At 39.5% G+C, this 26,400-nt stretch overlaps 1 protein-coding gene across 2 annotated transcripts in view; it reads right to left on the bottom strand.

Annotated features, from left to right (window-relative positions):
* The window catches only part of ASS1 (argininosuccinate synthase 1), a 72,275-nt gene that overhangs the window by 28,717 nt on the left and 17,158 nt on the right, over nt 1-26,400 (bottom strand). For both annotated transcript variants that reach the window (XM_073555925.1, XM_073555926.1), the window contains exons 8-11: nt 10,450-10,520; nt 9,464-9,494; nt 4,102-4,192; nt 1,579-1,663 (exon numbers count right to left, since the gene is read on the bottom strand). In XM_073555925.1, the coding sequence (XP_073412026.1) occupies nt 1,579-1,663; nt 4,102-4,192; nt 9,464-9,494; nt 10,450-10,520 (278 nt within the window). The remainder of the gene's footprint in view (nt 1-1,578; nt 1,664-4,101; nt 4,193-9,463; nt 9,495-10,449; nt 10,521-26,400) is intronic.

The following is a 26,400-nucleotide window of genomic DNA, read 5'->3' as shown; positions in this document are numbered from 1 at the left end:
ATGTGCGTGTATTTTGGCATGGGGTGGGCCCCATTTGAACGTTTGCACCGGGGCCCATAACTTTTTAGTTACGCCACTGCTCACGCTAGAAGAGAGGAGGAGTGCGCCGCTCCGTAGTGGCTGTGTCCCTGCATGATGACATCCCTCTGGCGCTGTGTAATGACATCACGCCAGCGCGCAGAGAGCGGAGGCGTGACTTTCCCCCCACGATCGGTATTAGCACCGATCGCGGCCGTTTAACCCCTTAGATACCGCTATCAATTGTGATTGTATTAATTTTGAAAGGAATGTGGCCCTCCAGCTTAAATTTTTTTTTATGTGCGGCCCATTTACTCTGACGAGTTTGAGACCCGTGGTATAAAAGGAGATATGGATTAGGGGTCCTCCCTGAGGATGCAGTCAGACTAGCCGCAGCGGCTTTATCCCCCTGTAGGGGGCGCTCACCATATAATGGAAATATAGAGTAATGGTCCTCCCTGAGGCCACAGTCAGGATAGGTGCAGTGACTTTATGCCCCTGCAGGGTGCGCTCACTAGCCAGAGCTGAAGACAAGGCTCTTGATTCACAATAAGCCATTTATTACAAGGTTGATCTGCTATTGTGATGGCTCTTCATTATCTCTGCAGTATAAAAGTGCATTATAACATCCTCTCTGCTGCACTTTAAGGCTGGTATGGTTATTGTTTCTGGAAAGAACCATGGAAGCCGTGCCGTAATGTAAAGTGGCATTGAAGGTTCACAGGTTAATAGGCGGCTGCAGGGTCATAGAGGCCTTGGTTTAATTGCACTTATTGCCTGATGTCATTTTCCAGGGGTGGGGGTCTGGTCAGAGCCCTAATGGTGGTCTTGCACATTCAGGTCTGTGTTCAGGACCTTGAAGCATGAAGAAACAATTGTAAAATGTCACAAGTCAGGAAAACTCACCTGACCTGGGGGGCAAGGTGGTGCTGGTTTATCATAGGACCAGAAGACTTTTGAGTGGGCAGTGACTCAATAATGGTACGAAGGTCCGGAGGTTTACAACGTATCTGATGGAAACTTGCAACTTGTTGATAGGGCACACTGCTATCCAAATTATTGATAATAGGTTGGCTCCTGGGTGGGCCCAAGTTAACCCAAGAATACATTTTAGGACAAGTCAGAGGTGCTGAGAGAGGCAGGGCTAGGTGGGCATGAACGTCCCAGGGTCTTAAAGTTGATGAAAGTTAAAATGTACCCGTGTGCGCCACCAACTGTTGGGGTGTATGTGGAGAGGAGGAGCGGTACTCGGTCTCACACATTAGGAAGGTATATGGTGGGACTTCATGGAGGCTGCTGTGATCATGGGTAAAGCAGGACAATGTGATTGAGAGAAGCTACGGACAGGTCCACATCACTGGACCTGATCTCAACTGATTGCTTCACTCTTCTTTGCTCTGTTCTAGATTCTAGATTGCAGGTGCATTGCACAATTAGGGGTTTGCAGGTAACGGCATTCCCTAACCCGAGTCCCGATGCTCCCCAAACTGGATCCGTTCTTAAAGTGACAGTGCATAGTTTTATATCTCACACTTTACTAGTTCTTCATTTCTGACTTACGCAACTTCGTTGAGATAGGAGAAAAGCTCCAGGGCGGAGTGATGCCGGCTCCCATCACGGATGTTTGTCACTTGTACAGGGACACCTGTAATGAAGGAAAAAAGTACTAAATAAATTGGGTATATGTGAGAGAATGGACTAAATGCTTCGCAACGATGCGGCGGCTCCTCCACACAGCAGCGTTTAATAGATAAGACAGATATGAACTCTAAATAACTCCTTAAGAACCAGAAGGTGGCGGGGACGAGAAGGGAAGAGGGGGGAGAATTTACAGATTTAGGATAAAATAGAAACTGCAATAAAATGAGCCCCTCTCTAAGCCCCCCGGGCCCGGAGCCTGTCTCTACTGTCACCCTGTCTTTCATTTCATACACTGTGAAATTGCCACCAGCCCCATTCTTAATTGCATTTCACGGTCCGCCATTGTCTTACGGCCCGGCACCTTCTGTCTCACCACTCAGAGATTTGAGCCTGACAAATGGGGACAGAGGAGGGGGGGAAGCTGGTGGCCAGTTGCTCGGTGGGTTTCCGACCCACCCATCCATCCAATCCTCCCATAATGTCTGTTTCAATGAGCGCCGACCAAGTTCTAGACCTGTCAACACTCAAAGAGGGAATAAGGGAGGGGGGCCGCCAGTAAGAAGTTAAAGCCATCGAGAGACCCCATGAATTAATTATTACACCTTCCACAAGAAAGGCAGAGGGAAGGGTGTGGTGTACGGGGAGGGCGATTTGGGGGGAGATTTTCGGATGGAAGGGCTACGGGTGGGAGGGAGAGGACAGACTATGAAAAGAAAGGCCACATTATTCTTTTGCAAAGTGAAATGAGCAATAAATGTATCAGCAATCTGACAAGGGCTTGTTTCGCCACAAAGCGGAGCCAGGACTAGTTTTGTGCTTAATCTTTTCTCCATCTGTTGCCCCCATTAGTATTGATTGCACCATTCAATGCCAATCACCTCTTAACAAGAGCACTCTCGCTCTCTTATGCTATTAAATGTAATTCTTTGCAATAATGAACTTTAAGCCGCCTTCATCAGTCTGCAGATCCTATTTAGATTTAAAGGGGTTTTTTTTTCCGGGTGGGGGAATGTTTTATTTTTTTGGGCCGTATTTTGCACGTCACTTTTGCCCGTCCCGGACTTGATCCGCAGCTTATAGTTTTCAAATAGTCAATAATTAGATTAAAACTTCAAATAAATAAAGCTCGGGAGATGAATAGATAAATCTGATGAACTGCGGCTGAATGGAGACGCCATTGTCCCGGCTGGAAGGACGATGGGACTTTAATTTCTCGGGGATAATTCCGTGACAATAGCATAAGGTGCTATAATGCCACGTGTAAATGAGTCACTGGACGTGACGGCGCAGGCTCCGAGCAGCTGCCAGTCTGGTATTAGAAGAGCTGACAGCGGCAGCGGTGTACTGAGACAGCACCGACAATCAATCCGCACACAATCCTGCATTTATACATTATGGGCTTTTCCCGTAATGGATTTGGGAATGGTGGGGGGGTGGAGATGGATGTTCAGATACAGATATTAGGGATGCATGGACTACATATCACATAGCGAGGGTCGATAATATCGAGAGCGTGATGTGGAGGATGGGGAAAATAAATAAAAGTAAAAAACAATATATAAAAAAAGATTTATAAAATGTTATATCAGCATATAATCATTTAGATTTTTTGTAACAGACCATAGGAGTAAAATTATGTTATAGTGTATGAAGTTATTAATGGTGCTTTGTGTATTATTAATCATTATAGACGTGAATATAATACACCATATTGCGCTATAGACTCAGCATTATTATACTGATGATCATTATTAATCAGGTGTATGCGGACCCTCGGGCATCAGAGTCCCAGAGGCCCCTCTTCACTTCAGACTTTCCCTCCTCATCTTCCAAGATGTAGAATTTGTTTTATTTTCTGGTTGGTGGCGCTGTATCAGGGCTTGTTTCTTGTGGCCCGAGCGGTAGTTTTTATTACTACCATTTTAGGGTCTGTACGACTTTGTGATCTCCGTTTATTCCATTTTCTTAGGGAAACAACGTGATTAAAAAAAAATAAGCAATTCTACAGTTTCAGCGTTCACTGAAACATTCTGCCATTTTATTAATTCTGACAGTAATACGCGCCGTTGCCAAATGTGGCCATTTTGATTACCGTATGTTTTAGTTTTCGTTTAGGTTTAACATCTTATATTGTGACGTGAACCTGCGGCCACATGATGGCTTGTACATGGCAGACACGGGATCATTCAGGAGACCCCCCATTGTGCTCCATGGGGCAGATGGGCATCAAAAGGGAGCCCTCCTTTATGTACAACTTCCTCAATGCTGCTGTCATGATTCACCACGGCATCCAAGAGGTTATAGTGCTGTGATTGGACCCGGCTCTGACCTCAGCATTAGACCCGTCTCCACACATACAAGGCATCTGGGACGCCTTTCCAATTTTTCCAGAATGGTTCACAAAAATTTGGGACTGTTGGGAACTCAGTCACAGACACCCACCTTTCTTAAATTCGATCTCCAGGATGTCGGGGGTGCTTGGCGAGGTACTGGGGTCCTTCGTTTTCACAAACAGCCCGTCTGGTGCATTGTTCTGTTAGAAAATAAAAACACTTGAGGACTTTGGGAAGTTCAGAGGTAGAAAGAACCAACTAAGCAACACGGACACTTAGGGTACCGTTACACTACGAGACGCACCAGCGATCCCGATAACGATACGACCTGGTAAGGATCGCTGGTGCATCTCTACATGGTCGCTAGTATGCTGCCAAACAGACAGATCTACTCAATGACGCAGCAACGATCCAGCGATCCATATAACGACCTCGGCGGTCGTTGGGACCTTGTTACACAGCAGCGATTCTGACGACTCACGCCTGCGTCCCTGAGTTCTGAGTCGCCAACGTGGTCGCTCATCTGCGTCAAATACAAAAATGCATGCTGGCCAGCGGGACACCAGTGATCAAAAAATGGCCTGGGCCATTCAAGCATGATCAGCGAGATCACAGCGGGGGCCCGGTCGCAGCTATGTGTCACATGTAGCGAGATCGCTGTTGCGTCACAAAATCTGTGACGTTTCAGCGATCTCGCTAACGATCTCGTTATGTGAGACAGGGCCTTTATACCAACCAATCCGCAGCCTCACTGCAAGGCCACTAGTTGGGCTATTTCTCAATTTACTGTCTATTGTAATTTGTAACCAATCACATCACTTCTCTCATTCTTCCAGAGTAGGTTTAAAAATGAAAGAATAAATCTGATAGGTCATTATGCCTAACTGTAATTGAAGAGGCTTCCAGTCAAATGCTGCCCCTAACAACCAATCAGATCACTTCTTTCATTCCTAAACCGGTTTTGAAAGAGTGAGAGAAGGAACTGATTGGTTGCTATGGGTGACACTAACTGTTATTAATGGGGCAGTTACTGAGGTGGCCCTCCTAACCAGCAACCAATCAGATCACTTCTAAACATTCTGCAGGAATGAAAGAAAAAAATCTGATTGGTTGCTTTGGGCTACAGCTACTATTTTGTTATGGATGGGGCCTCTGGGGTCGGTACAGCCGTCAACAACCAATGAGATATTGTTATTATTTTCAAACTTGTACAAAAACGATGAAAGTTGCAATCTGATTGGCTACACTTGTACTACTGTGTACTAGTACTACACTATACTTAGTTATTATGTTAGACTATCAGATCATGCTGGGAGTTGTAGTGTCACACCTGCTGGGGTGCAACAGGTTACTTATAAGCACACCTCCATTGTAATGTCCCTCTAATAACTGTAATAAATGACATAATGGTAAAAGTGCTGGCCGAGATGGGAGGGGGTGAGAGCCCATAACGGATGTATGAGCCGCGTCTACCACAGCAGTTTATTCTGCAGAAATCCAAAAAGAAATCAGAGCGGGTGACCCCAGCAGGTGCTCCGCAGGAACGCACTCGTACCGTGTCCCCGAGGTTAATACATCCGGGGGAGCGGAGAGGAACAAAGCAGAAACTCATCTAAAAACAGATCAGCCTAATGCCAGCCTTGGCAGCGGCACAATGAGAAGGCGCCTTCTCTCCGCGCTCATCATTCACGCCCTTTCTGGGTTACTGGCTGAAATCTGCGGTGGCCGTTTGATTGCTCGCGGTCCCTGACTTGGGGGCGTGGTGATGGCCGTCAATCACTCCAGCACCCTGTGCTTGGAAAAACCACAGACACCTTTAAAAAAAAAAAAAAAAAAAAGTGCCAGAGAAGCATTGGCAGGGAGTGGGGCTGGGACTACTAGGGGCCCGAATGGGGGGACAGCCTCCCATATTCTCTATATGGGATGTCATTTTCTATATTACTGGCCCTTCCTTCCAATAGTCTGGAATAAATGAAAGGCTTCCAGTTCTCCAGTAGCCCCTCCAATAGTCCAGATCCACCTGGGCTGAGACTAAGTCCAGTCAGACTATGTGAGTGGCACATAGTAAATGAATGGATCGGATGATGTGAAGGACCCTGACTAAGGCAGGGCGTCGGGCTTAGCAAGAGGGTCGGACTAAGTGAAGGATTTGGACTATGTGATGGATTTAAGCTAATTGAGGGGTAAGGGTAAGAAAAAAGGGACCAGACTTCATTTGGCCTTAGTTAAGGGATCATGCTATGAGAGGGAATAGGGCTAAATGTGAGGGTTGTGGTTAGTTAGGTAATGGGGTCAGGCTAATTAAGAAGGTCGGGTTAAGTCGAGGAATTATGCGATTCTCGCCCCTTGACCAAACCCCAGAAATTAAAGTCACTCTGACCCATCTTCTTGACCCAGCTCCCATTAAATAAAACATCCAAATAAAAATAAAATGACTTTGTCACCTTCCTGACGGCCATATTGTTGTCGCTGATCTCTGACTAGCGGCCATAATCACAAGCCTTCCAATGTATGTGGCCCAGCAGGGTGGCTATGACAGATGTCATGGAGAAATGATTTAAAGCAAAAAAAAAAAAATGATAAAAGATAAAACTATTCAGAAAAATAAAGATTAAAAAATGTAGAAAATGTGATAAAATGTGTGGTGGAAGAGAGCAGCATTGTACAGGGGAGGGCGAGAGAAGAGGAGAAGGAGGTTAGGAGGAAATGGGGCGTGAAGTAAAGGCTGGTGTAGGGTGCGCTGCCGTCAATGCTTTATTCACCCGCTGATCTTGTTGTGTCCGAGGCTGAATGAACTCTTTCAAAGCGACAGATGAAGTTAAAGCAAGTAAATTTCTATCTTTCTAACATTAGGACGCCTCATTGCCCCTCAATCGGGTCTCATGGAGGCAGAAAATGGCCCAACCATCTGTTTTTTTTTTCATAAATCCCTGCAGTTGGGAAGACGAGGTACGAGAAAAAGAAGGGAAAGAGGGAAAGATAAATAGATATTATGCAGTCACAATTGCCCCACCCTGCCATTGTAAATTTGGTTTATTAGTAAAATGTATAATATTTCTGCTGTTTGTAATAAACCAATGAAATATGAAATAAGAACAATGAAAATATCCGAACAACTAATATACCAAGTGATTTCCCAAAACTCACCACAAAATGGCACTTTAACTCACCCAAGCAGTCTCAAGATTATTCCCCGCCTTCACGAGCAGTGTCTTTGGTAGTTAGTAGAGCCCCTCTGGCTGCTATAACCTGTTGCCCCTCTTGCTGTTATAACCTGCTGCAGGAACATCTCCAGGCACCGACTTCTGGCAGCATTCTAATAGGTAAAAACCTCCAGGTCACTAATATTCTTGGATTTGCTGCCATGACCTTCTACACTTTCCATGGGGTTTATGTCAGGTGACTGATGACTGCTCCAGAATCTTCTAGGATTTCTTCTGACACCGAGCCATATTGGACTGGGAGGTGCTGGGATCATTGTCCTGTTTGAAAGTCCAGTGGCACCTGAGATTCAGCTCCTCACAGAAGATGTGAGTTGTCCCCCTAGGATTTCCTAATACTTGTTTGTACACTTCATGTCCTCCACCACACACTGCAGGTTTCCAGCTCCAGAGCATCACCAAACCCTTGCCACACTTCACTGTAGGCATTGCTGAGCCCACCTGGCCATTATTCACGGTCAGCATCACCAAGTTTTCACTTTGCTTCACTTTAATCATCACTGAGCCTTGGCTGTGCTTCACTGTATTCATCACCGATCCCCCGCCATGCTTAGGACTTCAGAAATCACCAAGCTCTCGCCATACTTCACTGTAGGCATCATCGAGCTCCGCCATGCTTCACTGTAGGCATTGTGGAGCCCCCACCATGCTTCACAGTAGGAATCACCAAGGCCTGCCATGCTTCACCACAGACATTACCAAGCCCTCGCTATGCTTCACTGTAGGCATCACCGAGCCTCCGCCATGCTTCACTGTAGACATCAGCGCGCCCCTGCCATGCCTCACTGTAGAAATCAATGAGCCACTGCAATGGTTTACTGTAGATTTCACTGAGCCCCCACCATGCTTAAGGCTGTAGGCATCACTGAGCCACCTTTCATGTTTCACTATACGCGTCACTGAGCCCTTGCCATGCTTCACTGTAGACATCACTGAGGCCTTGCCATGCTTCACTGTAGGGCTGTAGGTAGGGTGTTCTTCCAGCGCATGCTTCATTCCTCTGCCTCCAGGCTCTTCTGAGCCATACAAAAGTTCCAGTTTTATTTTATCGCTCCATAGAGCAGAATCACAGAACTTCTGAGGTCATTTCTATGGTTTTGCACATTGGAGGAGACTTATTATACTTGTGGGTCAGTAAAAGGGACATCTTGGAGTTTGGGCACAGCGATCATAAGCTTTTAGTATGCGCTGTAGAAACTGAGCCCTAAGCTCTGGTTGCTATCGGATCTTGCTGCAGGTCTTGCAGTGACTCGCAGCGACAGCCTCCTCTTCCTGCTAAGTCCAGAAACTGCTCCTGTGTGACCACTGCTTCCTGCCATATTTGTAGGAACAGTCTCTGTCGCAGCATTTTGTATCCTTCTTCTTTGAGCAATGATTTCTTCTCTGCCCTTTTTGGACCACTCTCCTGACAACCCAATATTAGTGAACTAGAAGCCATTGCCCATGAGGAATGAGATGAGATTTCTTAGAAATGCTGACTATGTATCACTTCGGCAGCAGATTATAACAGCCAAAGGGGCAGAAAGTGCTTAAAAAGGTCATGAAGAAGTGAATAATCGTGAGACTGCTGGAGTTAGTAAAAGTGGAATTTTGTAATGAATTTGGAGAAATCACTTGTTCTATTACTTGCTCAGACATTTAGATTGTTTTTTCTTTTCATTAGTTTAATGTCAGCACCAGAAAGAGGGGAACGTTTACTAAAACACAAATGTGCAATGGGGGAGGTCAATTTAGACAGCACATATAGATTAATGCCTACATTCCCGGCCACCATCATGAAGGCCAGTGTGCGCCCGCTGACCGTATAGCAAAAAAAAAAAAAAAAAGGTTCTGCGCTCCAGTGCTACACAGCGGCCGCTCAGGTGACAGTGATCAAAGACTGACGTGTTATCACAATACTGGAGCAAAGTGGATCTTGCCCTCAGGCTGTGGCACATGGGAGCAGCGGTGCCCTCCCCTGCGGGTGCTCATCCTGATTAGTGCTGACAGCTAATTTGTTTTCACTACTGTCAAAAATGGCAGCAGCTGCAGGAAAATGTCAGCTGCATCCGGGGAAGCCGCCATGCCGCACACTGGATGAACACATGGTAGATTGTAAGCTTCCCAGGACAGAGGATGTGACCATCGCTCATGGTATTATAGGCAATAGGAGAGGGAGTCACACAGCGGAGATCTATGAGGCCAAAGACTATCAGATCAAAATCGTCCTGTTACCTATTGCAGCCAGTCCATAATTACATTGTCACTCACCTTAGGATTCTCCAAGATCCCCCCCTCATAGCTGAAAGAGAGAGGATCACATGTATTATCTGCACTCACCCCAAATGTCATTATCCCATGCCACTAGTGTTAGCGTCATTATTCTGTACCCCAGTGTCAGCGTCATTATTCTGTACCCGAGTGTCAGCGTCTTTATCCTGTACCCCGAGTGCCAGCGTCATTATCCTGTACCCCGAGTGTCAGCATCATTATCCTGTACCCCGAGTGTCAGCGTCATTATCCTGTACCCAGAGTGTCAGCATCATTATCCTGTACCCCGAGTGTCAGCATCATTATCCTGTACCCCGAGTGTCGGCACCATTATCCTGTACCCCGAGTGTCGGCACCATTATCCTGTACCCCGAGTGCCAGCGTCATTATCCTGTACCCCGAGTGCCAGCGTCATTATCCTGTACCCCGAGTGTCAGCATCATTATCCTGTACCCAGAGTGTTAGCATCATTATCCTGTACCCCGAGTGTCAGCATCATTATCCTGTACCCCGAGTGTCAGCATCATTATCCTGTACCCCGAGTGCCAGCGTCATTATCCCATACCCTGAGTGCCAGAGTCATTATCCTGTACTCCGAGTGTCGGCGTCATTATACCACATCCCGAGTGTCAGCGTCATTATACCACATCCCAAGTGTCGGCATCATTATCCTGTAACCCGAGCGTTAGCATCATTATCCTGTACCCTGATTGTTAGTGTCATTATACCACACCCCGAGTGTCGGCGTCATTATCCTGTACCCCGAGTGTCAGCATCATTATCCTGTACCCCGAGTGTCAGCGTCATTATACCACACCCCGAGTGTCGGCGTCATTATACCACATCCCGCGTGTCGGCGTCATTATCCTGTACACTGAGTGTCAGTGTCATTATTCCGTACCCAGAGTGTCAGCATCATACTCCCGTACCCCCGAGTGTCAGCGTCATTCTCCGGAATCCCCGAGGGTCACGTTGGCGTCGCTTACCTTATATGCATGATATTCTCGTCCATACTCCAGGGGTTCTTCGGGGTCACCGGTACAGGGATGCCATGTTTCTGTAGGATATATATTACGGTAATTATTATTCTGGGGCAGATATTTTATGAAAATCCAATAAATCCTAACAACCAGCTTAATTGTCTACATGTAGGCCTTGTGTATGTCATTCCAGCAGCTATGTTTGTACACTGATGTAGATGATTGCTATGACAGCATCTGACATCAAACCATATGGAACTTTTTTACGTACTTCGTGCGCTGCTTAACAATAGACACAATTCCAGTTGAGAGTAAAGATTAAAGATTGATGTTTTATTCCCAACGCGTTTCGAAGTAATAGTTACTTCTTCCACAGGGGATGACAGACATGAAAAAATAGCGTTGTTCCCAGACTAAATACATTCCATATTTGAAACTTGGCGCCAATAGTCACATGTTTTTTACAAGAAGTCAAAGTTCAAATGACGTTTGAATCTATCACATGTAAAACATAATCTTTAACTTCTATATAAAATAACAAAATTCCTTTATTCATTCACAGATAAAATTTCGGCCTACACACTAAGATATCAGATACCTGGCCTTGTCTGTGTGTTTACCTCAGCTTCCTCCATGGTTCATTATACCACTCTATGAGGGGCTTTGTGTGGCCATCTTCCCTTATATGCCATATACATGAGCACAAATGTCGTTTATTGTGCATCCGGAGGTCTATTGAGGCTCGGTGGGAGGTCCCCAATGACAACATTTCAGGAACCAAATCTATAAAATGAATTGTGTCTTCCCTAGTCAATCTGTCATTCTGGTGGCCGTGTGATGGCGGCCATTGTCCTCTGGTTTATAAGTAATCCTTGTGATTTATGGGGGCCGGGACGGCCGGATAATGGGCTCAATGGGGGCTATTGGCTATAGCATAAGTATGGCGGTGTGAGGCGTGTCACCTGGGCCAAATATATAGTCAGAGGTACCAATGATGGTGATGGGGCCCTTGAAGGGAAGGATAATCATCACATCTTCATGGGCCCTACAACACTGAAGGTCCGCACGATGGGTACGTGGGGGATTTGGAGAACTCTTGCCCGCCACTGATCAGAATGTATGAATTCACCCTCTGTTTGGACTTTACATTTTTATATTTCCACAAATGTGCAGTAAATGGAAGAACAAAGCCGACATAGTGTGCCGCCAGCGCCGAAGGGCCGCACGTCATGTACAAGCGAGCGAGCAGACAGATGGATTCTATGCATTATAAACACCGGGGAAATTTAATGACAAGCGAAAAACACTCACACTTCATGGAATCGCCAGAAAATGTATTCCTCCCTTCCCACAGAAAATCCGTAAAAATCTCCATTTTCCCTGTCTGGTACGGAGCATCAGAATAACTCAGAGCCGCTTTCGTCTCAGTGGGGACCCTAATATGTTAACAAACCCATCATGGGAAAAAAAGGATCCCGACTGGGGCCTCGGTGGACCCCCATAGGTGGTCGACAGGCTTCACCAAATGCGTCTCCCCCTCCATTGGGCGAGGCAATGAGGGGTAAGCAATGCACCCATGATGAACACAACAAAGGACCCAAAGCTTCCGGCTAATGGAGCGATGCCACCCACACATAGAATAAAGGCCGGTAGGTGATGTTCAGCAGCGCGGCCCCCAGAGCAGCGCTCATACTAATGAGCCCACACTATATAAAGGGCTGAAGCAATGAAGATGTCACCAGCGGGAAGACACTTCATTGTCTCATTCACTTCATTATAACGCACCGGTGATCGCCCCTTACAGCAGCAAGATGCTGTGCATGTGTCCCTGGCTCACTGAGTAAAACGATCCACACTACTAGCAAGACAAAGTGCATGTTCCCCCTCGGCTCAGAGTGTACAGATAGCTGGTGTGCATGCATCTCCGGCTCAGTGTGCAAAATACCTTAAACGTGAATAAAAGTAGTAAAACACTGCTTCTGTCATCTGGCTCAGTGGGTAAAAGTACACTCGCAAAAGAAGTAAGACATAGCCAATAAACCCTGTAAAACTGCACATCTTATCGATTATGAGGCATTCCCCTTTATTTTAATATCTGGAATCTATTGATCAAGTGGCAGCATCTTAACTTCTAAGTCACACTAATCACTCAGTATACATATAAATTACATTCATTATGGTGTACTGTAATATAACGCCTTCCTATGAGAAGTCCTCAGATACCCTGTAGTATAATGTCTCCTTATGTCTGGTGCTTGAATGCGCCGATGGTTCAGGTGCATTGTGGTACTTTATAATGTAATGTATTTCTATGCCCAGGGCTCAGATACATTATGAAACCCTGTAATATAACGTATCCCTATGCCAAAGGCTCAGATATCTTATAATACCATATAATATAATGTATCCCTATGCCAAAGGCTCATATACCTTGCAATATAACATACCCCTATGCCATAGGCTTAGTTATCTTATAGTACCATATAATAAAACATATCCCTATTCGCAGGGATCAGATACCTTGTGATAGCCTGCAATATAGCGTATCCCTATGCCTATGGATCAGATACATTGTGATACCCTGTATAACATATCCCAATGCCCAGGGATCACCCGGATACCTTGTGATACCATATAATCTACCGTATCCCCATGCCTATGGCTCAGATACATTGTGGTACCTTGTAATGTAATGGATCCCTATCCCCAGGACACAGATAACTTGTTGTACCATATAATATAAGGTACTCCTATGCCCTGGGCTGTGACATTCCCCGCTGGGACCACTTCGATGGCTGCTGCCTTTACTGTATTTCCTTTTCCTCATTGTTCCTCTGTGGGTTTTATAACCATCTGAGAACAAAACTCCAATTTGTATCTTTTCTTGCTGTGGTGAATGTATTGTCCCTGCGCTGACTGGCCTGGAAGCCCCTAGGAATGCAGTGAAAGGCCACCGGGCCAGTGTGATCCCGGACAGTTAATCAGAAGTCAGGCCTGGAGTTAACTTAGGGGCTTTTACTCATCCGAGGCCCTGGGGTGCTGACAGAACACTTAAGTTTATCTATTTCAAGAATGACAACAATTATGATGGGGGTGAGACCCTGCAAGGACAAGGAGGGTCTACTGATAGCGATCTGCACAGCCCACTACTCATATCCCGGTGATAAGAGGCAGCCTGGGGGCAAGAGGAGGGAAGGCAGAAGGAGAGATGTGATGCAGGGAAGGGGGATACTTACATTACCTCACATGGAAAACTCCAATAAAACAATTGTAATGCACTCATCTGGGACCAAGTCAAACTGCGGGGGGGACCTGGACAGCACATTGTGGGTCACCTCTAGTCTTTATAGGATTGAAATGACCATATAGTGTGCATAAACCACTAGTATTCAGTATCCAAATAATGCCGACATAGCGTGCAGTATGCCTTATATAGTGTCCAGAAGTACCGCATTGCAATATGTTATTACGTAACTAATGCTGCCACACCAGGCCAATATTATGCGGTTATATTGTACTCCAACAGCACTACCCACTTTATATCACTTTACAGTGCCATACTACCACCATACAGTGGCCAAATAATGCCTCTGTAAAAAGAAACAATGTCTCATTGTGATAGTATTCCGTGGCAACATGGCGGTATAATTAGGGCATTACATAGAGGTATTAGTTTTGTGGTGAGGAACTGTATAAAGGTGTAATTTGGAAATCTCATGGCAGCATTCTATGGGTATTGCACTATGGTAAAGTAGTGTCTCTATACAGTGTCACACAATATCAAAGTACTATACTCAACTAATACTGTAGGAAAGGAGATAGCAAGTGTTCTGCGCTGCTGCTGTGCAAGTTATAAAGAGTCTTAATCAAGAGAAGAAATCAACAGTGCGGTTTCATTTCGATGTGTTTCGAAGTATTACAGCTTCTTCTTCAGGATACCTCAAAGATCTTTGTGGTACTCCTGAAGAAAAAGTTGTAATACATCCAAACGTGTAGATATTAAACCGCACTGTTGATATCTTCTCTTGATTCTGACTCCTTGCACAACCTCATTGCAGAACACTCGCTATCGCCTTTCCTGTAATACTATGCTGATTTTACCACCCAGAGGTGGTGCAGCAGCTGGGACCTTATTTACTACCTTACCAGAGTCGTGTCTCTCACAACCCTACCAGGTGAGCGGCCCAACCATTCGATCACCACATTATGTGGAATATCACACTATTGTGCACTTTTTATTACTTACCGTAGTTATTTTCCCACTCAACTAATACTGGCATATAGTGCCCACATTGTACCGTCATACTGCACTCCAATAATATTACCGAATGATACCACTATACAATGGTCACATCATACCGCCATATATGAATTTTCCCAGCCTTCTGAGTATGGCGGATGATACACTAAATTAGTAGATGGATCTACTTCTGGGACAGGTGGATAGCTCAGGAAAGCATGTTGGCCATGTGACACGACTCCCAGCTTTCCTAGGAACAGACAGAAGTAAGAAATGACTGACATTCTTGTACGTGAATGACACAGCCGGGCCGGCAGTGTGGACCCCAGATGGGACAGGGCAGCAGATTGTAGCATTGCTGTAACACAGGGAGAATTGGAGAAGCGATGCGCTCCAGCGGCTCCACCGCTCTGGACTCATTAGTTTTCAAGAGCTTGTTAGTCAATTAATGACGCCCATTGTTTATTCTGAATGGGTAATAATCAGCAGTTCAGGCTTTGCCAGGGGGCAAATGTGTCACATCCTGACACCAGCTCATCACAATCCCACACACAGACACAAAATCCGAAACCACCACTCACTGATCATCTGTATGAGAGCTAATGACCCCCTAGATGTGACACAGTAGCTGCCCGGCCAGGAGCAGGGGTGAGAGGAGTCAATGACAACTGCAATCCTCACTAATGATGATTGATCACCGGATTCATTACAGTCACTGACTGATCCACATTACACAAATACAGCAAAGCGACAAGTCAGGTGAAACCTACACAACCTGCGCATAGGACAACTGCCGCGACCACTCCCACATCCTAAACATTACATATTACTAAGAATAAATAACTACTACAATACTGCTCCCTATGTACAAGAATATAACTACTATAATACTGCTCCCTATGTACAAGAATATAACTACTATAATACTGTCTCCTATGTACAAGAATATAACTACTATAATACTGTCTCCTATGTACAAGAATATAACTACTATAATACTGCCCCCTATGTACAAGATTATAAGTACCATAATACTGCTCCTGTGTACAAGAATATAACTACTATAATACTGCTCCCTTTGTACAAGAATATAACTACTATAATACTGACCGCTATGTACAAGAATATAACTACTATAATACTGCTCCCTTTGTACAAGAATATAACTACTATAATACTGACCGCTATGTACAAGAATATAACTACTATAATACTGCTCCCTATGTACAAGAATATAACTACTATAATACTGCCCCCTATGTACAAGAATATAATTACTATAATACTGCTCCCTATGTACAAGAATATAACTACTATAATACTGCTCCCTATGTACAAGAATATAACTACTATAATACTTCTCCTATGTACAAGAATATAGCTACTATAATACTGCTCCTATGTACAAGAATATAACTACTATAATACTGCTCCTATGTACAAGAATATAACTACAATACTGCCCCCTATGTACAAGAATATAACTACTATAACACTGCCCCCTATGTACAAGAATATAACTACTATAATACTGTCCCTATGTACAAGAATATAACTACTATAATACTGCTCCCTATGTACAAGAATATAACTACTATAATACTGCTCCCTATGTACAAGAATATAACTATAATACTGCCCTCTATGTACAAGAATATAACTACTATACTACTGCTCCCTATGTACAAGAATATAACTACTATAATACTGTCCCTATGTACAAGAATATAACTACTATAATACTGCCCCCTATGTACAAGAATATAACTACTATAATACTGTCTCCTATGTACAAGAATATAACTACTATAATACTGTCCCTATGTACAAGAATATAACTACTATAATACTGCCTCTATACACAAGAATATAACTACTATAATACTGCTCCTGTGTACAAGAATATAACTACTATAATACTGCCCCCTATGTACAAGAATATAACTACTATAATACTGCTCCCTATGTACAAGAATATAACTACTATAATACTGTCCCTATGTACAAGAATATAACTACTATAATACTGCCCCCTATGTACAAGATTATAAGTACCATAATACTGCTCCTGTGTACAAGAATATAACTACTATAATACTGCTCCCTTTGTACAAGAATATAACTACTATAATACTGACCGCTATGTACAAGAATATAACTACTATAATACTGCTCCCTTTGTACAAGAATATAACTACTATAATACTGACCGCTATGTACAAGAATATAACTACTATAATACTGCTCCCTATGTACAAGAATATAACTACTATAATACTGCCCCCTATGTACAAGAATATAACTACTGTAATACTGCTCCCTATGTACAAGAATATAACTACTATAATACTGCTCCCTATGTACAAGAATATAACTACTATAATACTTCTCCTATGTACAAGAATATAGCTACTATAATACTGCTCCTATGTACAAGAATATAACTACTATAATACTGCCCCCTATGTACAAGAATATAACTACTATAACACTGCCCCTATGTACAAGAATATAACTACTATAATACTGTCCCTATGTACAAGAATATAACTACTATAATACTGCTCCCTATGTACAAGAATATAACTACTATAATACTGCTCCCTATGTACAAGAATATAACTATAATACTGCCCTCTATGTACAAGAATATAACTACTATACTACTGCTCCCTATGTACAAGAATATAACTACTATAATACTGATCCCTATATATAAAATATAACTACTATAATACTGCTCCAATGTACAAGAATATAACCACTATAATACTGCCCACTATGTACAAGAATATAACTACTATAATACTGCCCCTGTGTACAAGAATATAACTACTATAATACTGCCTCTACGTACAAGAATATAACTACTATAATAATGTCCCCTATGTACAAGAATATAACTACTATAATACTGCCCCCTATGTACAAGAATATAACTACTATAATACTGTCCCTATGTACAAGAATATAACTACTATAATACTGCCCCCTATGTACAAGAATATAACTACTATAATACTGCTCCTATGTACAAGAATATAACTACTATAATACTGCTCCTATATACAAGAATATAAATACTATAATACTGCCCCCTATGTACAAGAATATAACTACTATAATACTGTCCCTATGTACAAGAATATAACTACTATAATACTGCTCCTATGTACAAGAATATAGCTACTATAATACTGCTCCCTATGAACAAGAATATAACTACTATAATACTGCTCCCTTTGTACAAGAATATAACTACTATAATACTGCTCCCTATGTACAAGAATATAACTACTATAATACTGCCCCCTATGTACAAGAATATAACTACTATAATACTTCTCCTATGTACAAGAATATAACTACTATAATACTGCCCCCTATGTACAAGAAAATAACTACTATAATACTGTCCCTATGTACAAGAATATAACTACTATAATACTGCCCCCTATGTACAAGAATATAACTACTATAATACTGTCTCCTATGTACAAGAATATAACTACTATAATACTGTCCCTATGTACAAAAATATAACTACTATAATACTGCCCCCTATGTACAAGAATATAACTACTATAATACTGTTCCTATGTACAAGAATACAACTACTATAATACTGCTCCTATATACAAGAATATAACTACTATAATACTGCTCCCTATGTACAAGAATATAACTACTATAATACTGCCACTATGTACAAGAATATAACTACTATAATACTGTCCCTATGTACAAGAATATAACTACTATAATACTGCCCCCTATGTACAAGAATATAACTACTATAATACTGCTCCTATGTACAAGAATATAACTACTATAATACTGCTCCCTATGTACAAGAATATAACTACTATAATACTGCTCCCTATGTACAAGAATATAACTACTATAATACTGCCTCCTATGTACAAGAATATAACTACTATAATACTGCTCCTATGTACAAGAATATAGCTACTATAATACTGCTCCCTATGAACAAGAATATAACTACTATAATACTTCTATGTACAAGAATATAACTACTATAATACTGACCGCTATGTACAAGAATATAACTACTATAATACTGCTCCTGTGTACAAGAATATAACTACTATAATACTGCCCCCTATGTACAAGAATATAACTACTATAATACTGCTCCCTATGTACAAGAATATAACTACTATAATACCGCTCCTATGTACAAGAATATAACTACTATAATACTGTCCCTATGTACAAGAATATAACTACTATAATACTGCCCCCTATGTACAAGAATATAACTACTATAATACTGTCTCCTATGTACAAGAATATAACTACTATAATACTGTCTCCTATGTACAAGAATATAACTACTATAATACTGCCCCCTATGTACAAGAATATAACTACTATAATACTTCTCCTATGTACAAGAATATAACTACTATAATACTGCTCCTGTGTACAAGAATATACAGTAACTACTATAATACTGCTCCCTTTGTACAAGAATATAACTACTATAATACTGCTCCCTATGTACAAGACTATAACTACTATAATACTGCCCCTATGCACAAGAATATAACTACTACAATACTGCCCCTATGTACAAGAATATAACTACTATAATACTGCCTCTATACACAAGAATATAACTACTATAATACTGCTCCTGTGTACAAGAATATAACTACTATAATACTGCCCCCTATGTACAAGAATATAACTACTATAATACTGCTCCCTATGTACAAGAATATAACTACTATAATACTGTCCCTATGTACAAGAATATAACTACTATAATACTGCCCCCTATGTACAAGAATATAACTACTATAATACTGTCTCCTATGTACAAGAATATAACTACTATAATACTGTCTCCTATGTACAAGAATATAACTACTATAATACTGCCCCCTATGTACAAGATTATAAGTACCATAATACTGCTCCTGTGTACAAGAATATAACTACTATAATACTGCTCCCTTTGTACAAGAATATAACTACTATAATACTGACCGCTATGTACAAGAATATAACTACTATAATACTGCTCCCTTTGTACAAGAATATAACTACTATAATACTGACCGCTATGTACAAGAATATAACTACTATAATACTGCTCCCTATGTACAAGAATATAACTACTATAATACTGCCCCCTATGTACAAGAATATAACTACTATAATACTGCCCCCTATGTACAAGAATATAATTACTATAATACTGCTCCCTATGTACAAGAATATAACTACTATAATACTGCTCCCTATGTACAAGAATATAACTACTATAATACTTCTCCTATGTACAAGAATATAGCTACTATAATACTGCTCCTATGTACAAGAATATAACTACTATAATACTGCTCCTATGTACAAGAATATAACTACAATACTGCCCCCTATGTACAAGAATATAACTACTATAACACTGCCCCCTATGTACAAGAATATAACTACTATAATACTGTCCCTATGTACAAGAATATAACTACTATAATACTGCTCCCTATGTACAAGAATATAACTACTATAATACTGCTCCCTATGTACAAGAATATAACTATAATACTGTCCTCTATGTACAAGAATATAACTACTATACTACTGCTCCCTATGTACAAGAATATAACTACTATAATACTGTCCCTATGTACAAGAATATAACTACTATAATACTGCCCCCTATGTACAAGAATATAACTACTATAATACTGTCTCCTATGTACAAGAATATAACTACTATAATACTGTCCCTATGTACAAGAATATAACTACTATAATACTGCCTCTATTCTTGTGTATAGAGGCAGTATTATAGTAGTTATATTCTTGTGTATATAACTACTATAATACTGCTCCTGTGTACAAGAATATAACTACTATAATACTGCCCCCTATGTACAAGAATATAACTACTATAATACTGCTCCCTATGTACAAGAATATAACTACTATAATACTGTCCCTATGTACAAGAATATAACTACTATAATACTGCCCCCTATGTACAAGAATATAACTACTATAATACTGTCTCCTATGTACAAGAATATAACTACTATAATACTGTCTCCTATGTACAAGAATATAACTACTATAATACTGCCCCCTATGTACAAGATTATAAGTACCATAATACTGCTCCTGTGTACAAGAATATAACTACTATAATACTGCTCCCTTTGTACAAGAATATAACTACTATAATACTGACCGCTATGTACAAGAATATAACTACTATAATACTGCTCCCTTTGTACAAGAATATAACTACTATAATACTGACCGCTATGTACAAGAATATAACTACTATAATACTGCTCCCTATGTACAAGAATATAACTACTATAATACTGCCCCCTATGTACAAGAATATAACTACTGTAATACTGCTCCCTATGTACAAGAATATAACTACTATAATACTGCTCCCTATGTACAAGAATATAACTACTATAATACTTCTCCTATGTACAAGAATATAGCTACTATAATACTGCTCCTATGTACAAGAATATAACTACTATAATACTGCTCCTATGTACAAGAATATAACTACTATAATACTGCCCCCTATGTACAAGAATATAACTACTATAACACTGCCCCCTATGTACAAGAATATAACTACTATAATACTGTCCCTATGTACAAGAATATAACTACTATAATACTGCTCCCTATGTACAAGAATATAACTACTATAATACTGCTCCCTATGTACAAGAATATAACTATAATACTGCCCTCTATGTACAAGAATATAACTACTATACTACTGCTCCCTATGTACAAGAATATAACTACTATAATACTGATCCCTATATATAAAATATAACTACTATAATACTGCTCCAATGTACAAGAATATAACCACTATAATACTGCCCACTATGTACAAGAATATAACTACTATAATACTGCCCCTGTGTACAAGAATATAACTACTATAATACTGCCTCTACGTACAAGAATATAACTACTATAATAATGTCCCCTATGTACAAGAATATAACTACTATAATACTGCCCCCTATGTACAAGAATATAACTACTATAATACTGTCCCTATGTACAAGAATATAACTACTATAATACTGCCCCCTATGTACAAGAATATAACTACTATAATACTGCTCCTATGTACAAGAATATAACTACTATAATACTGCTCCTATATACAAGAATATAAATACTATAATACTGCCCCCTATGTACAAGAATATAACTACTATAATACTGTCCCTATGTACAAGAATATAACTACTATAATACTGCTCCTATGTACAAGAATATAGCTACTATAATACTGCTCCCTATGAACAAGAATATAACTACTATAATACTGCTCCCTTTGTACAAGAATATAACTACTATAATACTGCTCCCTATGTACAAGAATATAACTACTATAATACTGCCCCCTATGTACAAGAATATAACTACTATAATACTTCTCCTATGTACAAGAATATAACTACTATAATACTGCCCCCTATGTACAAGAAAATAACTACTATAATACTGTCCCTATGTACAAGAATATAACTACTATAATACTGCCCCCTATGTACAAGAATATAACTACTATAATACTGTCTCCTATGTACAAGAATATAACTACTATAATACTGTCCCTATGTACAAAAATATAACTACTATAATACTGCCCCCTATGTACAAGAATATAACTACTATAATACTGCCCCCTATGTACAAGAATATAACTACTATAATACTGTTCCTATGTACAAGAATACAACTACTATAATACTGCTCCTATATACAAGAATATAACTACTATAATACTGCTCCCTATGTACAAGAATATAACTACTATAATACTGCCACTATGTACAAGAATATAACTACTATAATACTATCCCTATGTACAAGAATATAACTACTATAATACTGCCCCCTATGTACAAGAATATAACTACTATAATACTGCTCCTATGTACAAGAATATAACTACTATAATACTGCTCCCTATGTACAAGAATATAACTACTATAATACTGCTCCCTATGTACAAGAATATAACTACTAAAATACTGCCTCCTATGTACAAGAATATAACTACTATAATACTGCTCCTATGTACAAGAATATAGCTACTATAATACTGCTCCCTATGAACAAGAATATAACTACTATAATACTTCTATGTACAAGAATATAACTACTATAATACTGACCGCTATGTACAAGAATATAACTACTATAATACTGCTCCTGTGTACAAGAATATAACTACTATAATACTGCCCCCTATGTACAAGAATATAACTACTATAATACTGCTCCCTATGTACAAGAATATAACTACTATAATACCGCTCCTATGTACAAGAATATAACTACTATAATACTGTCCCTATGTACAAGAATATAACTACTATAATACTGCCCCCTATGTACAAGAATATAACTACTATAATACTGTCTCCTATGTACAAGAATATAACTACTATAATACTGTCTCCTATGTACAAGAATATAACTACTATAATACTGCCCCCTATGTACAAGAATATAACTACTATAATACTTCTCCTATGTACAAGAATATAACTACTATAATACTGCTCCTGTGTACAAGAATATACAGTAACTACTATAATACTGCTCCCTTTGTACAAGAATATAACTACTATAATACTGCTCCCTATGTACAAGACTATAACTACTATAATACTGCCCCTATGCACAAGAATATAACTACTACAATACTGCCCCTATGTACAAGAATATAACTACTATAATACTGCCTCTATACACAAGAATATAACTACTATAATACTGCTCCTGTGTACAAGAATATAACTACTATAATACTGCCCCCTATGTACAAGAATATAACTACTATAATACTGCTCCCTATGTACAAGAATATAACTACTATAATACTGTCCCTATGTACAAGAATATAACTACTATAATACTGCCCCCTATGTACAAGAATATAACTACTATAATACTGTCTCCTATGTACAAGAATATAACTACTATAATACTGTCTCCTATGTACAAGAATATAACTACTATAACACTGCCCCCTATGTACAAGATTATAAGTACCATAATACTGCTCCTGTGTACAAGAATATAACTACTATAATACTGCTCCCTTTGTACAAGAATATAACTACTATAATACTGACCGCTATGTACAAGAATATAACTACTATAATACTGCTCCCTTTGTACAAGAATATAACTACTATAATACTGACCGCTATGTACAAGAATATAACTACTATAATACTGCTCCCTATGTACAAGAATATAACTACTATAATACTGCCCCCTATGTACAAGAATATAATTACTATAATACTGCTCCCTATGTACAAGAATATAACTACTATAATACTGCTCCCTATGTACAAGAATATAACTACTATAATACTTCTCCTATGTACAAGAATATAGCTACTATAATACTGCTCCTATGTACAAGAATATAACTACTATAATACTGCTCCTATGTACAAGAATATAACTACAATACTGCCCCTATGTACAAGAATATAACTACTATAACACTGCCCCCTATGTACAAGAATATAACTACTATAATACTGTCCCTATGTACAAGAATATAACTACTATAATACTGCTCCCTATGTACAAGAATATAACTACTATAATACTGCTCCCTATGTACAAGAATATAACTATAATACTGCCCTCTATGTACAAGAATATAACTACTATACTACTGCTCCCTATGTACAAGAATATAACTACTATAATACTGTCCCTATGTACAAGAATATAACTACTATAATACTGCCCCCTATGTACAAGAATATAACTACTATAATACTGTCTCCTATGTACAAGAATATAACTACTATAATACTGTCCCTATGTACAAGAATATAACTACTATAATACTGCCTCTATACACAAGAATATAACTACTATAATACTGCTCCTGTGTACAAGAATATAACTACTATAATACTGCCCCCTATGTACAAGAATATAACTACTATAATACTGCTCCCTATGTACAAGAATATAACTACTATAATACTGTCCCTATGTACAAGAATATAACTACTATAATACTGCCCCCTATGTACAAGAATATAACTACTATAATACTGTCTCCTATGTACAAGAATATAACTACTATAATACTGTCTCCTATGTACAAGAATATAACTACTATAATACTGCCCCCTATGTACAAGATTATAAGTACCATAATACTGCTCCTGTGTACAAGAATATAACTACTATAATACTGCTCCCTTTGTACAAGAATATAACTACTATAATACTGACCGCTATGTAAAAGAATATAACTACTATAATACTGCTCCCTTTGTACAAGAATATAACTACTATAATACTGACCGCTATGTACAAGAATATAACTACTATAATACTGCTCCCTATGTACAAGAATATAACTACTATAATACTGCTCCCTATGTACAAGAATATAACTACTATAATACTGCCCCCTATGTACAAGAATATAACTACTGTAATACTGCTCCCTATGTACAAGAATATAACTACTATAATACTGCTCCCTATGTACAAGAATATAACTACTATAATACTTCTCCTATGTACAAGAATATAGCTACTATAATACTGCTCCTATGTACAAGAATATAACTACTATAATACTGCTCCTATGTACAAGAATATAACTACTATAATACTGCCCCCTATGTACAAGAATATAACTACTATAACACTGCCCCCTATGTACAAGAATATAACTACTATAATACTGTCCCTATGTACAAGAATATAACTACTATAATACTGCTCCCTATGTACAAGAATATAACTACTATAATACTGCTCCCTATGTACAAGAATATAACTATAATACTGCCCTCTATGTACAAGAATATAACTACTATACTACTGCTCCCTATGTACAAGAATATAACTACTATAATACTGATCCCTATATATAAAATATAACTACTATAATACTGCTCCAATGTACAAGAATATAACCACTATAATACTGCCCACTATGTACAAGAATATAACTACTATAATACTGCCCCTGTGTACAAGAATATAACTACTGTAATACTGCCTCTACGTACAAGAATATAACTACTATAATAATGTCCCCTATGTACAAGAATATAACTACTATAATACTGCCCCCTATGTACAAGAATATAACTACTATAATACTGTCCCTATGTACAAGAATATAACTACTATAATACTGCCCCCTATGTACAAGAATATAACTACTATAATACTGCTCCTATGTACAAGAATATAACTACTATAATACTGCTCCTATATACAAGAATATAAATACTATAATACTGCCCCCTATGTACAAGAATATAACTACTATAATACTGTCCCTATGTACAAGAATATAACTACTATAATACTGCTCCTATGTACAAGAATATAGCTACTATAATACTGCTCCCTATGAACAAGAATATAACTACTATAATACTGCTCCCTTTGTACAAGAATATAACTACTATAATACTGCTCCCTATGTACAAGAATATAACTACTATAATACTGCCCCCTATGTACAAGAATATAACTACTATAATACTTCTCCTATGTACAAGAATATAACTACTATAATACTGCCCCCTATGTACAAGAAAATAACTACTATAATACTGTCCCTATGTACAAGAATATAACTACTATAATACTGCCCCCTATGTACAAGAATA

The sequence above is a fragment of the Dendrobates tinctorius genome, unplaced genomic scaffold, assembly GCF_039654945.1.
Source record: "Dendrobates tinctorius isolate UK_male_01 unplaced genomic scaffold, ASM3965494v1 ptg000231l, whole genome shotgun sequence".
NCBI classification, from domain to species: Eukaryota; Metazoa; Chordata; class Amphibia; order Anura; family Dendrobatidae; genus Dendrobates; species Dendrobates tinctorius.
This window is presented reverse-complemented; position numbering and strand designations above follow the sequence as displayed.